This window comes from Emydura macquarii, unplaced genomic scaffold (assembly GCF_026122565.2).
Source record: "Emydura macquarii macquarii isolate MOO-44397 ecotype Brisbane River unplaced genomic scaffold, CSIRO-AGI_Emac_v2 contig_1363, whole genome shotgun sequence".
In the NCBI taxonomy this organism is placed as follows: domain Eukaryota; kingdom Metazoa; phylum Chordata; order Testudines; family Chelidae; genus Emydura; species Emydura macquarii.
The window spans coordinates 24574284-24590863 of NW_027131500.1; the positions used below are offsets into that span (position 1 = coordinate 24574284).

Genomic DNA, 16580 nt, shown 5'->3' on the forward strand with positions numbered 1-16580 from the left:
GCCTCTTTTCAGACCATCAGCGTTACACTACTTGTCAGTGTGAAATTACTAGATTGGTGGCAAAATGACAGCTGGGTGTAGGGTAAAGGAGAGGAATGTTGCTAACAAATTTTACTACTTTTTTATCAAAAAATGTATTGAAGATTCAGATTCAATTTTTTAAAGTAAAACATTAATTCTTTAATGTGGTACACAATGTGTAGTCTTGAAACTTCCATACATTTACATTTCAAAACCATTTTAAATCTGGTTTTTTACTAAACCATAATATTCTGAGTTCAGAGCTCTCTGTATTATTATTTCTTATAATTACGTATTAATGCTTAGAGACCTTGCATTTCAGCACGAATACTTTGTTTTAAAACATTTTTAACTCTAAAGTCTATACATAATAATATATTCTGATTTGGGAACACCAATATTTGACATACATTCTATTTTCACCTAAAAGCTCTTTAAAGGATTTTTTGGCATACAAAATAATTATGGATTCAAAGAACTTGCATAAGAAAAATGCCTGTTAGATCAGGTTTTCTACTTATCCAGTGTCTACAGTACCTTTTCAATCAGCAAATGAGTCTGCCTTTCTCCTTATCTATAGTACATTATCAGTATTTTGTACACTATGTGGGAAAATTTTCTTTTGGTGTTTAGTGAAGGAACAGTTTGTAACACATAATTTGATGAAGGATGGATTTCTGTGGGAGGCCTTCCATATAATGGTGATTTATTACACAACATCAGTTGGTATCAATCCAGTTCATTCCTGTCTGACTGAATGAGCCTCTGTCTAAAGTATCTGTAAGATATCTACCATAGTACTGTGGTATCTGAGTTGGTACATACGTACCCACTTCAGAAAAACCACCATCACAGCTGGCACTAATCAGCACCCTTGTTTGCCATCTCAACAGAGGAACCAAGGATTGAGTGGATATGATGACTGAACTATCCACTCACTTCCAGAGGTGACTCTTCTGGTCATTGATGAGGTAAATTACTGAATGGGTGTGGAGAAGTTTGCTGTACCTATTCTTTGGACAAAGAGCTTTGGTTTCCCTGGATGACAAATAGTGTCCTTTCACAGCATGAAATCACTTCAAGTGATTGATTTCTATAAGAGTGAAGAGCTCAAAGAACTTTGCGGGAGGTAGTTAGCACTGCATCAGATGCTTACTTTGATTGTGGTAGCTGAAGTAGGGAGCACACTGATTAGAGTACTTTGTAGTATCCTAGCCAGCAAAGTAATTCAGTAACTACTGGAGAAAATCACTGAAGGTTGCACCTCTGCAGTAGAGCTTTAAAATAAAACTAAATCATTAAAAGCATCAAAAGTATCCTATTCTACATAAATGAAAAGTATGCATTTATTATACAAGGGACTAGCACTGCTCTGGATAATCTGAAAATGGATATTTTTTCAAGTTTTCTATGTGTTTCCCACAACTCTGATAGATACAAATCTAGCATAGGGAACAGGATATTGTATTTCAGCTTCTTGAGAGAGAAAAGAGGGCTGATGATTAATACTGAAAGGACTTGTTAAGAGATGTATTTACTTCTATTGGAGTCTGCTTGTTTAGTATGTGTCCCAATTAATTCATTTTTGTTGTGACGATATTGAAGAAACCTGCACATTCTTGACCTTTTCTTATAATTATGACCATATTCCTCTTTTGAAGCACTGTATTCAGAAAGCTAGACTAAAATATCTATAGCATTGCTACAGAGTCAAAATGTTCATTGTTTTGAACTCAAGAATGTAATCATATGAGTTCTTTATTGATGTTCTTGGAAGTTATGTGACGTATGGTGTGTATTCCTTTTTGAATTGATTCTTACAAAATGACTTATTTCACAGATGTATCAGTCATCTTACTAGAAATACTTGAAGAACAATTTATGTAGTTGTTACTACCATTTGTTATTTATATTATAGTAGCACCCAAGGCCTCTATCAAATATTAAATCCTTGTTGAGCTAGGTATTGTAAAAACACATGTGGTATCATAGCAAAAAAAAACAAAAACAAAATCCAAACCAACAACAAGAAGTAGCTGTGGTGGTGCTGGCAGCTGTGACCTCCAATAAAGCATGCTATAACAACAACATAGATTTCCCACTCCCAAATAGAGAGTCTTTCTGTTATTACTTGTCAGGTATTGTGATTAATTTTACATTCAACTGAAAAGTTGTCCAGCCAGCTCTATTCTATAAGGGAAGCAGAAATGGTACAGACAAGGAGGCCAAACCTGCAACTGGAGAGGGCCCTAAATCATGGCAGCATCACCAATGCTAATGTGATGTTCACTGCTCATGATTCAGTGCCTCATTACGTGGAGATCAAGCTGCTTTATGCAGACAGGGATCTGCAGTGATAACTTGAGCCCTACAGGGCACTATGATGCCTCAGCCTTTGTGCCTCACCTCAGCTCCTAAGCAAGTCATTTTGTAGTTTCCTCTCCCCCATTTAACAGGAAATCCCAGTCCAGATTTCTTCTATTGCTCTAAATAAACACACACCAGCTCTATAGTCCTTGACTTACTAGCTATTCAGAGGTCCATCCAAAGTCCCACAGATGGTGTGGAATAGAGGAGAAAGTCCCACTGAATCTTGGCATTTAGTCAAGGGGATTCTGAGTGCAAATAGATGGCCCTTAAACAGAAGGCCATTCCATCTGTGTTATGTCTAGAACATCACTGAATACATTTTCATTCTCTGATCTTGTGTACTTCTAAGTATAAGTCCTTCTGCTCAAGCTTAATGAGATATTGTATAAAAGGGTCTCCTCTGACATAACATGCTGATGCTAAGCTTCTGACATGTACGAAGAAGCAAGCACATCACAATTGTCCTCAAACTTCACTGGTTCTCCATTCATTTCAGGATCCAATTCAAAATGGCCCTCTATAGCCTTGCTGCTCTAATCTATCTTGTGAACATGATCTCTCTCTACTCCCCCCTCATTCCCTAAGATCTAACATTGCCCTTTTCTCTATCCCTCCCCACAATCTGGCCACTGGTGGTATGAGAGCCTTCACCTCTGCATTTTCTGCCATCTCTAATAAAGACTCCATCTATTCTTAAAATAGTTAAAAACCCCTCTGCTCTAAAGATGACTCACTCCTGAGCCTCCACTTCTTAGTGCCAGAAAAAGCAGAACTCCCCAAGATATTGAAAGGTTTTGATCCCTAATGGCCTCAGGGAGCAGGATGGAACACAATTCAACTCCCGTCAGCTGATGGTCATGCTTTGCCCTCTTAGCTTAGCTGCTGCCTTTACAACATTCCATTTGGTTTTGACCTGATCAGGTGTCAAAAGTTCCCTGAGGCAGTAACCCAATAAAAATGAAAATGTTTGAAAACATTGCCTGAGAAAGTGAGTAATAAAAATTACTGTAAAACTTACTACCACCTCAAAAGAGAGACCCCCTCAAACACTGAGGGGAAGTCAGAAGGCTGATGAAATGATCTTATTAGAAAAACAGAATTATAGGTCAGTGCTTTTCTCTGCTCTCTCTCTTGCCTGTATCTCTTCCTCTACTGTTTATGGTTTAATTTTTCAACTCTAATAACTCTAAAGTGTTCTGTAATACAGTTAGTTGGAAAGATGACCTACAAAATATTCGGACCAACAGTAGGCTTTTGGTGGGGAAAAATTACAGTACATATGGAGCTGCAAAATTCCTTGTATAGTAGCTGAGTGGAGTAACTCCGATATGGTGGAGCCTCAGTTATCTTAGAACTGTCTGTACAGCAGCCAGTTTGTTGACTTTATAAGGGAAAAAACAAAAAAACACCTTTTGTTGCCTTGTTGTTTTCTTAGTTTTATGATGGATTTGAGATTTTATCAGATTATTACACGCTACCTGTCTTGTACTCTTGTTATATAGTCATCTGTAACGTTGCTTTTTTACATTTTCTGCCGTGGTCCCCAAGAATGTTCTGGTTCTGCGTAAGCCCTGTTTTGGGATTTTGTATCAGAAACTGAAATTGCTATGGACCGTGGAACAGAGAAATACTTGCAGTTTAGGTTACAGATTAAATTCATATCTGCTTCAGAGTTCATGTGATCTCGTGTGCCATGAACAACAATGTTGGGTCAGGAGTTTTGTGTTTTTCATCCATGACACATAAAAGTAATCTGTAGTGTGAAATCTAAGAGTCCCTAAGTTGTTAAACTATAAGACTTTGTATTTATGCATTTTTGGTATAGAGACAGAAAGGATAGGGTTGGAGGCAGGAAACGGATTGCCATCTTGGAAGTTTAATGACCAACTCTTTCCCTGTGATGTGTGTGGAAAAGTGTTCGGCCGACAGCAGACATTGTCCCGACATCTCTCACTGCACACAGGTAAATTAAACACTTTGGCTTTCTCATTTACAGCGTCATGCAAGTTTATTTGTTCATTTCTTTACAAGAAAAACATGAGGCAAGTTTCACTTCTAGAAAACAGAATATTGTGGAAAGAGCTGTCCTCCGTTACGTTCACGTGGAGTGAAGACAAATAGAACTGGGCTAAAAATTGAAGGAGCTAACCTAACTCATTACGGCCTAACCAAACTCATTAAGGCCTAACCATAATCCACGTTAGAAAACAAACAGTTATATGGGAATTTGTCCAGTTTCCAGGTTCTGACAATATCAAACTAGCTTTTGGTCATCCACCAATTAAGCAAGCCTGTAAAGGGTTCTAAAGAGAGGAGGAAAGTTGTTTTGTTTTGTTTTGTTTTGTTTTGTTTATATGACAGGCTCTTGAAACACTAGTGACTAGCTAAGGATCCAGTCCACAGTGTTTCAAATATTAGTTAGTTCCTGGGATGTTCATCTTCATGGTGGTGGTGGGGGACTTCAACTACTCAGATACCTGATGGGAAAATAACACAGCAGGGCACAGACTATTCAACAAGTTCTTGGAATGTATTGGAGACAATTTTTTATTTCAGAAGGTGGAGAAAGCTACTAGGGGAGAGGCTATTCTAGATATGATTTTTACAAACGGAGGAACTGGTTGAGAATTTGAAAGTGGAAGGCAGCTTAGGCGAAAGCGATCACAAAATGATAGAGTTCATGATTCTAAGGAATGGTAGGAGGGAGGACAGCAAAATAAAGACAATGGATTTCAGGAAGGCAGACTTGAGCAAACTCAGGGAGTTGGTAAGTAAGATCCCATGGGAAGCAAGTCTAAGAGAAAAAACAATTGAAGACAGTTGGCAGTTTTTCAAAGAGACATTATTAAGGGCACAAGAGCAAACTCTCCTATTGCTTAAGAAAGATAGGAAGTACGGCAAGAGACCACCCTGGCTTAACCAGGAGAGCTTAAGTGATCTAAAAGTCAAAAAAGAGTCCTACAAAAAGTAGAAATTAGGTCAAATTACAAAGGATGAATATAAACAAATAACACAACTGTGCAGGGACAAAATTAGAAAGGCCAAGGCACAAAATAAGATTAAACTAGCTAGAGACATAAAGGGTAACAAGAAAACATTCTACAAATACGGAAATAAGGACAACCCAGGGAATTACAGACCAGTCAGCTTAACTTCTGTACCCAGAAAGATAATGGAGCAAATAATTAAGCAATCAATTTGCAAACATTTAGAAGGTAATAAGGTAATAAGTAACAGTCAGCATGGATTTGTCAAGAACAAATCATGTGAAACCAACCTGATAGCTTTCTTTGACAGGGTAACAAGCCTTGTGGATGCGGGGAGGCGGTAGATGTGGTAGATCTTGACTTTAGTAAGGCTTTTGGTACTGTCCTGCATGACCTTCTCTGAAATAAACTAGGGAAATACAATCTAGATGGAGCTACTAAAAGGTGGGTGCAAAACTGGTTGGAAATCTATTCCCAGAGTGTAGTTATCAATGGTTCACTGTCATGCTGAAAGGGCATAACGAGTGGGGTTCCACAGGGATCAGTTCTGGGTCTGGTTCTGTTCAATATTTTCATCAATGATTTAGATAATGGCATAGAGAGTACACTTATTAAGTTTGCAGACGATACCAAGCTGGGAGGGGTTGCAAGTGCTTTGGAGGATAGGAACAATCAGTTGCACACATACAAAATGGGAAATGACTGCCTAGAAAGAGTACTGCGGAAAGGGATCTGGGATTCATAGTGGACCACAAGCTAAATATGAGTCAACAGTGTAATGCTGTTGCAAAAAAAAAAGTGAACATGGTTCTGGTATGTATTAGCAGGAGTGTTGTAAGTAAGACACGAGTAGTAATTCTTCCGCTCTACTCCACGCTGATTAGGCTTTAACTGGAGTATTGTGTCCAGTTCTGGGCACTACATTTCAGGAAAAATGTGGACAGATTGGAGACAGTCCAGAGAAGAGCAACAAAAATTATTAAAGGTCTAGAAAACATAACGTATAAGGTCAGACTGAAAGAACTGTCTTTGTTTAGCCTGGAGAAGAGAAGACTGAGCGAGGACATGATAACAGCTTTCAAGTACATAAAAGGTTGTTACAAGGAGGAGGGAGAAAAATTGTTCTTCTTAACCTCTGAGGACAGGACAAGAAGCAATGGGCTTAAACTGCAGCAAGGGAGGTTTAGGTTGGACGTTAGGAAAAACTTTCTAACTGTCAGGGGGGTTAATCACTGGAATAAATTGCCTAAGGAGGCTGTGGAATCTCCATCATTGGAGATTTTTAAGAGCAAGTTAGACCAACACCTGTCAGGTATGGTCTAGATATTACTTAGTCCTGCCATGAGTGCAGGGGACTGGACTAGATGACCTCTTGAGGTCCCTTCCAGCCCTATGATTCTATGACTCTATGCGCTTTTAGCTCAAGTGAAGGGAATAGAGGATGACTCTTTTCTACAACACCCATTTCCTTAAAATCGATGGAACTAGATCTGTTAAAAGCAGCTGAGGATCTGACCCTATTCCCAGTAGTTTTATACAGAGAATTTGTCTAACCATATGTTGCAGTCACTTTTTTGGGAGACTGTGTCAAACTCAGGCCAAAAGACAAATGTGTTGAGATGCGATGCACAGATTATTAAGATTCGGAAGCAAGAATGTCAGACGTAAAATATTGTTAACATAATGCTGGTATATATAATACCTCTTAGTATGGCCATGCTAGAAAGGCCCAAATGATGTTTTTGGTGGTTTTGTGAATTTTGTCTTACTCAGAGATACTGACTTTCTCTCAGTTAACACTTGCACATTGTATTACTGTATTCCAAAAGCAGTAAAGCAGTTCTTCTTAAAGAAGAAAGGTTTTCAAGGCAATTTAACGTTTAGTTACTTTTTTAATCAAGTAAATACAAAATAACACTTGGTGTGTGCAATGACTATGTTGCCAAACTTTAGAAATGTTCATTTAAAAATTCATTTTCTCTCTTTTTATTATAAAAGTTGTGAAGCATCAGAAACTGCTGATGAGTTTGGTTTGGATTTTGTCTTCTTGTTCTTAGAGGGGTTTTTGGCTGACTTGTGTTCAGAACATGACTACCTCTGCAGACTTTTTTCTCCAAGTTTTGGTACATAACATCAAACACCATAGATAGATAGAGACCGATAAAACGCACACAACAATCTTCAAGAACTTCAACTCTACCAAATAAAATAGTGCTAGGTGAAGAAATTAGCTGCACATTACTGACATGAATCTATAGTGGCTGAGGGGCATTCTCAGAGTTGCAGTTATACCAGTTTTCCACAGCATAAAAAGTTTTCTATTATCTTTGTACAATCTTTATACCAAATTTCAAAAATAACCTTAAATTAGAGGAAAATGAGTTATCTATCTAAATTACTATTGTGAACCCTGATAGCTTTCAGAAGTTTTCTAGCGTCCTAAATGTATCATCCTGGATGATTCTAAAAGCTGTTCAGACTTTTTAACCCAAAGCAATATGTCATTGCATATTTGAAAGAGGTTTTAAAAATATCTCACTTAAGACTGATAGACACACTTAAAATTATTTGTTTTTCAGAAGAGAGAAAATACAAATGCCATTTGTGCCCCTATGCTGCTAAGTGCCGTGCTAATCTGAACCAGCACCTGACTGTCCATTCTGTGAAGTTAGTGAGTACAGACACTGAGGACATTGTCAGCGCTGTCACTTCTGAAGGCAGTGGAAAGAAGCACCCTTATTACTACAGGTGAGGACCCAGTGGAGGGCCATACACCAGAGATCAGAATCCAAGTGTCTTATCTCCCTGTCTGCTTGCTAAAAACAAATTACAAGGATGATCCTTTTTTGTTCTAAGGTAGAACTTGACTGAAATATTTGGCTTACCCACAGTTGACTTTAGGTTCAACAACAAAACCCAGCTGGTTATGTCAGGCTTCCAGGCCTTCCTAGGCACTTTGAAAGACTGTACACTTTTTAAATGACTTTGAAAGGCAGATAGGCTTTTAGACACCTCATAAACTTTTACCACATGTACAACATACATCTAATAAATTCCCGTTTGTAAATATACTAGTGTGTACACATATTTACGGTAAGTTGGATAGTACAGTGCCTTCCATTTGATTCAATTAGTTAAATCATTTCAACCAAAATTTCTGTAATACATATAAAAATAATACAACTTTCACCTATTATTTTCATCTATTTGATTGTCTTAGGCAGGTATGTTTTATAGTTCAACTACCTGTGATAGAATGTTTCCATATAATCAAGAAGGCCAAAATAATGAAGGTGAAAACAGGAGCATTAGGAAAACCTATGAATGATGATAAAAGAATGGTACAGATACAATTGTGTTACTCAGGCATTTTTATTGACATAAGCGTTATCACATGTTTTTCAAACTGTGATATGAACCCTAGTGTGCATATAGATTACAAAATCATTCTTATTTCAATCTAAGTGCTAGGAACAAATGTAATTACAGTCATAGAAATCAGAAATAAACAGTCCGATTAGATTATCTCGTCCATCCCTCTGCAAGTGCAAGACTTTTCAGTGTTCTGGCATGTTTTAAATGTTGATGCCTTAATTAAAACAAGATGAAGACACCATAAAACTATAAGTTCCTTTCTATTACCTCTGAACATCATTGTGGTTATCTGCTGGTTGTGAAATTTGCATCGGTGCTGATTATTTGCATAGCGGCTGACTGCTTTTGTCCAGTCAAGTAGAAGGAATCCCTGAACCCATTTTTGCTTTCTTGTACTTAGAAAGTCAGGCAGTTCTGCATGAGATCCTGATCTGACCTGGGACTGTTTCCAGAGCTTGAGAATGGCTCCTGGAGAGTGCAGCAAGCTCTCAGTATATCAGTGTACCAGCCCTCCTAAACATCTTGGCAAGACTGCAGCGCATCTTATTGCCCAAAGGATTCAGCTAGGTGATGTGCAGCATCTGGAATCTGTAGTTTTTAATTAACTTTATGATTATTTAGCATCATTATAGCATGTTTGGGATTGTTGCGTTGTGCCGCCTTTAATCAGGTTGGCATAGCCATCGGTTCAGAAGCAGTTCAGCAGGCAAAAGAATTTTCCAATGAAAATTCAGCAGTAGAGAAGAGAAGAAATTAGTGAAGCAAGAGTTTTCTTATGAAAATGAGTTAGAAGGTTTGTACGTTTGTTTGGGGGATTTTTTTTAGTGTTTGTTACTCTTTCTCTTTAATTCTCTTCTGCCTGCAGCTGTCACGTGTGTGGATTTGAGACAGAGATGAATGTCCAGTTTGTCAGTCATATGTCCCTTCATGTGGATAAAGAGCAGTGGATGTTTTCTATTTGCTGCACAGCCTGTGATTTTGTCACCATGGAAGAGTCAGATATGAAGGCTCATGTCAGCACTAAGCACACAGGTGATTATCCAGTACTTTCTGTTCCTTTGATCTCTCTTCTCCACCCATCCCCCCACACACCTTTTTTCAGTGCAATTATTCACACTTCCTATCAACACTCCTTTTCCCCATTGATATTCTTATTAATTATGGTCATGATCCCACAAAGCTGGAGTCAGTTCACCCCCACCAGGTAAAAAAATCTACTCAGGCAAATTTGCAGTTAGGGGGCATAAATGAAGGACTTCTATTAAGTTAAAGTTTTCAACATTGCAAGTTATTGTTTTACTTTTTATTTATTTGTTTACTGTTTTATTAAAATGTAATTTGACTTCAGTCGCTTCTGAGTGTTAACTACATGCCCCAGATTGCAAATTTGTAATACACTAAAATTGTACTGAGGTGTGCCAATATTTGGAGTTTATTCCTTCTCCCGCAGTCTGTATGTCTGGAAACTTTGTTGCTATTTAGTTAGTGCTCTGATTCAGTAACTAAACAAAAGCAGCTGTTGTTTTACTGTCCCAACATCATATTAAATAGTTGAACAAGTCGTGATTTTTAACTTCTGTTTCTCACTGGTTCTATTCACTTAACAGCAGAAAAAAAGAACTTCTACATTATCTCTGACTAATGATAATTTTCAATAAACCACATATATTTATTCCAACTAATGAACCCTGGCATAATGTTAGGAGAGGAAAATTAGAATACTCTTAATTTCTCTCTCAGTATCACCAGTCATAAGGATTTTGTCATTAGAAACTAGCTGACAATTTTGTAGACAGTTGTATTAGGGAGAATTGAATTCAACAGTTCTACAAGGAATAAAATTGGATTTTTTCCCCTCAACTTGCAAATAGATGCACTAAATGCAACTATAGAAATATGAAGTCAATGAAAGTCCACACAGGCTTCTGTGCTAGTGCAAAGTACTGATATGATTCCCATTACCATAATATCTGAAGACCTCACAACCATTATTGAATTTATCCTCACAAAACCCTTATAATTATCCCCCTTTTACAGATGAGGCAAATGGAGATTGTCATCCAAGGTCACATGGAAAGTCTGTAGCAGAGCTGGGAATTGAATCCAGATCTGCTGAGTCCCATTCTAGTGTCTTAAGGATTGGAGCCTTTGTCGGTGAAATTAAACACTCTGACTTGAAAGTATGCTGAAAGCACATATATTGTTGACGAAGAAGGTGCCTTCAAACACTCACTATTCTGACCAGACAACCCGTAAGGTGTACAGTTTTAGCACTCTACACAAGTGATGTCTGAAACCTTCATGAGTTATTGGGAGATGAGTTCCTAGTGTGCTGTGTACAATGCCGAAAAATATACTTTAAAAAATGTTAAATATTGAAAGCTGTATTTAAAATATATTTATGTGGTAAGCACAAATAACTTTGCTTGTATCTATTCTTCTATATAAGCCTGAATTTATTCCGAGTGCTTTACTGTTGATGTCATAAATTGTAGGAGTGCAGCATTCTTGATTTAGACAGCCGCAGAGACTTTTTGGCAATGTATATTCTTCTGCACCATCTGGAATCATCTGTTCTCCTATACTGTGGTCTTCGTGTTAAAAGCTCATCTCATTTTATAGTCAGAATTAGGAAATGCCTCTATTGCAAGTTTTTGTTCTCCAAGTTAGAGCCATGATCCACACAGCAAGTTTTTGCACGTTCACTTCTTCCTCCCTCCCCAACTTCCTTTATGTTTGCAATAGTACTGTAGCCATTGGGACCCATATTTTAAAAACTTGAGGTCCAAGATCAGTGTGCAAATGGGATGGGTAAATACAAATAGGTAGGCATTTAGCCATTTGTTTGCATATTTGCCCAATTTCTACATGTAATTTCTGTAATATGCATTCTTTACACGCATTTTTATATGGGAACATGGGGCTGCCATTTTAAAAAATGAAGCCCATAAAACAAATCCACTTTGGTGTTCTGCAAACCTTTCTGGAACTTCAGAAATACGCATTCAGAAATTGCCTTATTATGCATCCAAGTACATCTCTAACTCTGTTCTCTGTGAACATTGGCTACAGGTAACTTTTAGGTATATATTTTATGGTCCATCACTGCAGCATTTCATCAAAAACTTAATCTGTACTGGGCAAGGCTGGAGAGGAGTCTCCGACCTAGTGAATTTAAATGTGTCAGGGTTTCAGGGGAAACCCACACCCTGATGATGGCCTCTCTAATGTCAGTTTTAAAAAATAATTTCAGACCTCATCTGTAAATTATGTTTCAAAAGTGCATATCCAAGAGTCAGACTTCGGCATCTCTGAGTTTTGCAGGTCTTTGTTCTGAGTGAAAACAAAGTTCATTTCTTTATAGAGTCATTGTGCTTTGAACTTTCTGTTTTGGGGTCAGTAAGTGATGCTTATGGCACAAATGTTAAGGAGGCCTTAATTTTACACCGATGTGCTTTATTTTGAGCACATTTTCTGGGGGAAATGAAATTACCATTTCATTCCTAAAAGGAACAAAGGTGAAAATTGAACAGTTTGTATTAGACATATTTAAAAGATACTAAGATGGTTTAAAAGGCAAAGAATAAAACTTTGGAAAGGACCAAACCATAATTTTTCTGTCTGGTTCTTTTATATTTTGTTTTAAATATTTCAGTATTGGGTATCAAATCAAATTTTACAACTATTTCTGTGTATATTGTTGTCTTTTGATTCCTCTTTATTTTAAAAATTATTTTCCATTCATCATTTTGAATTCCGCTATTTCGGTGCTGATCCAGCAAACGCTTATGCACATGTTTAACCTAATTTTGACTTAATAGAACTACTCATCCGTTTAGAGTTAAGCCCATACATTACTGTTTGCAGGATAGGGACCTTAGTTAAAATATCTTATCACATGCATAGGATTAGGATTTTTAGTTAGGTTCTGCTTTGTATGCAATTGATTAGACTGAGGCAAAGGGAGGTCCAATAATTTGCCTATTGCCAAATAGGGCTCATTGCAGATTATAACCCAAATTCTCCTTGCTCCCAGTCCATTGCTATAACATCTAGACAAGCTAATCTCCATACTTAGCTATCATGTATTACAGTTCTGAATTCCCTCCCCCCCTGGAATTTTGTATGCTTATTGTATGTACATGAAATCCCTGACTGAGTCAAACTCTATATCCAGCTGGGTGAAGTCTGTGTGTTTTTTTGCTTTTTCCTAAAATTAGTTTTTCCTCATTAAAAGGTTCTAATAGTAAGCAAACCTTGAGATAAGACTACTAACTTCATGCACCCTGCACCATGGATGTCTTCTATAAACTCCATCTTTGTAACACAAACTATTACATAGCTGTCAGATACACAGATTTATCACAAATGTAGTTGGCTGTGATATGCAATAGATGACAATGGTGCTTTAGTTTTAAGTGCACTAGCACCTAAGCAGGAAGGACCAGATTTCTACAAGTATTTAGGCACTTAAAGATGAAGATGAAATCAATGGGCATTGGATACCTAAACGCTTCTGGAAATCCCACTACGTGCTTATCTGAATATTTAGGCACCTAAATACCTGTAGAAATCTGGCCCTAGAACACTAACTCCAGAGCAGAGACTGCAGAGAAATTTTATAATAGTACACAACGCTTCTGATCTTTCTGTCTATGACTCCTGATGCCAAATTCACCAATGGCCTGACTGGACTTAATTCCAGGAATGAATGTGACCCCTTGTGTTTTCTCTCTTACCAACAGCACTTACTCCTCCCAAATGTTTATGGTTCTGTCTCTTCCCTGTGGTGCTCTGTAAAAGTCTGCGTAGTAATCAGAGAGAGAGGTGGGGGTAGACACTCAAATTACTAGGAAACTCTACTCAGGAGAACGAGTGGACTGACTATTGAGATTTTTCTCCTTTCTCCCTTCTCTCCTCCTAAATTAACCAAATGGATAGAGAAACTACAAAGTAGGTTAGATAAAGCCTAGCTGGAACAGCCATGAGGTAGAAATACATATGAGTTCAAAGGTGATGTAAAAACAAAACCTTAAAGGAGTTTAAAAAACTAACAAAAAGCCAAATTCCGATTGGGCTGTAAATTCTATGCTAATTAGAAAAAAATTCCTTTCACCTCGCTCAATTTGGTAGTGGGACAAAGTTACACATTCCTTTCCCATTGCCTATATGGACTGAAAGTCAACAGGGGTAAATTGGTAGGTGCACTGTTATAAACTCTTGTATCTTGAGACTAGCCCCGCAGACGGAGGCAAGGTAACCGTGATGCTTAAGAACAAACTGATTTATAATAAGCAAATTCACATGTGAGTTCAAAATAACTTTGCTTCTCCTTCAAACATAAGTCACTTTTTCTTGCAACTGAATACATAGGATAATTGAAAATCTATCACAGAGACTGAGTTTTTCCCCTTATGCTAATAAGCAAATGGGCTTTATTCTTGTTTTTCAGGTGAAGAGCGGAAGACACCCAGTGAATCAAACAGTCCTTCTTCATCTTCCCTGTCAGCACTTAGTGATTCTGCCAACAGCAAAGAAGATGCAGATATCACCCAAAAAAACAAGGGTTCAAATAATCTGCTAGTAATTTCCGTGGTGCCTGGTAGCCAGACCTTATTGAACACCGAAGAGAAATCAGATAAAGGTAAAAGCTGGCTAAACAGACAGAGACTCCCTTCTTCCATGCAAGAGAACAGGATGGAACTTTGTTTATTATGTGGCCGTATTTTCATTTTTCAGGTTTTGAATGTGTCTTCTGTAACTTTGTCTGCAAAACAAAAAACATGTTTGAGCGCCATTTGCAAATCCACCTGATTACCCGGATGTTTGAATGTGATGTGTGCCACAAGTTCATGAAGACACCTGAGCAATTATTGGAACATAAGAAATGCCACACTGTCCCCACCGGTGGGCTCAAGTAAGGAAAGCAAGTACACAAACTTTTACTGTGTTAAGCATCTCCAATACTGTGGGATAGGAAATGAAGTAAATTAGAAGGGGTTAGTTAATGTCTGATGATACAAAGTCAGGGCTACCATTTTTATTTTTAACTGGATAACATAGCCCTAGCACCCTAGGCTGAATGTAGCTTATTAATTATTATTATGTGTGTTACCATTGTGCCTAGAAGCCCTAGTCATTGACCAGCACCAATGTGCCAGGTTCTGTACAAACACAGAAAAGATAATCCATGCCCCACAGAGCTTACAATCTAAATATCAGACGAGAGACAACAACTGGAGACAGACAAGGCAGATAGAGGAGTACAAGGAAACAATGTTGGACAACATGAGGGGCTGTGTCTCAGCACACCAGAAGCCTATTTGTTGCCAAGTGTAAGGATAGTTTAGACCCAACCACTGGGTTTGAAAGCAGTGGTCAGTGGATGCCACAAATGTAAGGGATGACAAATTATTTCAACTTATTTGCAACCTGCCTTTCAAAGGAAAAGTGAAAAAGAAAAATAATGTAAAAAACAAAGGCAGAGCAGTTTTTACCCTGAGGCTAGCTCAGATAAAATCTGCAAGTTTTTGTTTATGCAATAAAGTATGAAGTCTTTCTAACTTTCACAATTATTTACAGCCTTTTTCAGTTCCTAATGCAAAGGCAATCTTCATTAGTAATCATGCATGTTTTTGTTTACAAAATGAAGAAGATTTTGTATCCCAAGACATTGTGTCCCTCATTTTATTTGAGGTTCTCTTCTTATTTTTGTCCCTTTGTAAAGGTTTTTTTGGGAGTGGCAAGAAGTTATGTTGTTATAGTGAATACACTGGGCCCCTGTTGTTTTTCCTATTAATACTTGAAGAAATGTCCTTATTACTAATTCAGCTGACTAACAGAAGCAGATATTGTCCAGTGTTTTGGTTTGGGCCTTTTCCCTCTTCAAGTATCTTTTCAGCTCTGGGTAGTTTTTTGTTGCCCTCTCTAGCTGCGTAAGTAATGAATACTCTGATGCGTCAACACTTTTTGTCTCATATTGTGTTCTGTGTTGTAAAAATACAGAATCTGTCAATGTAACAAGGAAGGAAATAGGTTAGCTGTATATATGTATACATGTTCCCTCAGTCATGCCTTATCTTACAATATTGTTTTTAAATTATAGGCTAGTCACAGGCCTTAATAATTAGTTTATAAATTATAAGGTGACCGGTAACAAATACTTTCAAAATATCCCAGTATCTTCCGCTAATACAGCATTTTCTTTGACCATTTGAGTGGATTAACTTGATTGAAAAGATATTTTTAATAATATGAGTGAGAAAGAGTTGTCTTTGCCTGAGCTGCAATTGAGAGATCATGCAGGGGTCACAGAAATGTCCTTAAAATGTAATAGACTGTAAATATCTAAATTACTTTTCTGCGATGGAACTACTTGTACTGTATTTCCTGTTCATAATGTAGATAATACAGTTTTATGTGCATAGTTGAGGACAGTGAAAGAATTTCAGAATTTGTCCAGGAAAAGTACAGATTCTTCTTCAAGTGCTTGCTCATGTCCATTCCATTATAGGTGTGTGCTCACCTTTGTGCATGGTTACCGGAACTTTTTTCCCTTTAGCCATAGGGCCGGCTCAGGCACCCCCTGGAGTCCCATGCACATGATGCAGTATATGAGGCGTTGCCGGCCCCATGCCCCCTCAGTTCCTTCTTTCCGCCTGTGATGGTTGCTGGAATAGCTTCAGCTTGCATTGCAAGTGCTCAGTCCCTTTTGTTCTCCCTTAATCGTTTGTTGTGTGTCTTAGTTAGGTAGATTAGACCTTAAGTGTTGTTAATAATGGTAGTTAGTCACTTAGGATAGTCCCGGCTGGGACTTTGCTGGGAGCA

At 37.8% G+C, this 16580-nt stretch overlaps 1 protein-coding gene across 1 annotated transcript in view; it reads left to right on the forward strand.

The window, feature by feature from the left end:
- Nucleotides 1-16580, forward strand: part of ZNF827 (zinc finger protein 827) — a 131596-nt gene that overhangs the window by 105030 nt on the left and 9986 nt on the right. The window contains exons 9-13 of the mRNA XM_067552002.1: nt 4217-4354; nt 7958-8126; nt 9619-9785; nt 14206-14397; nt 14493-14670. Of these exons, the coding sequence (XP_067408103.1) occupies nt 4217-4354; nt 7958-8126; nt 9619-9785; nt 14206-14397; nt 14493-14670 (844 nt within the window). The remainder of the gene's footprint in view (nt 1-4216; nt 4355-7957; nt 8127-9618; nt 9786-14205; nt 14398-14492; nt 14671-16580) is intronic.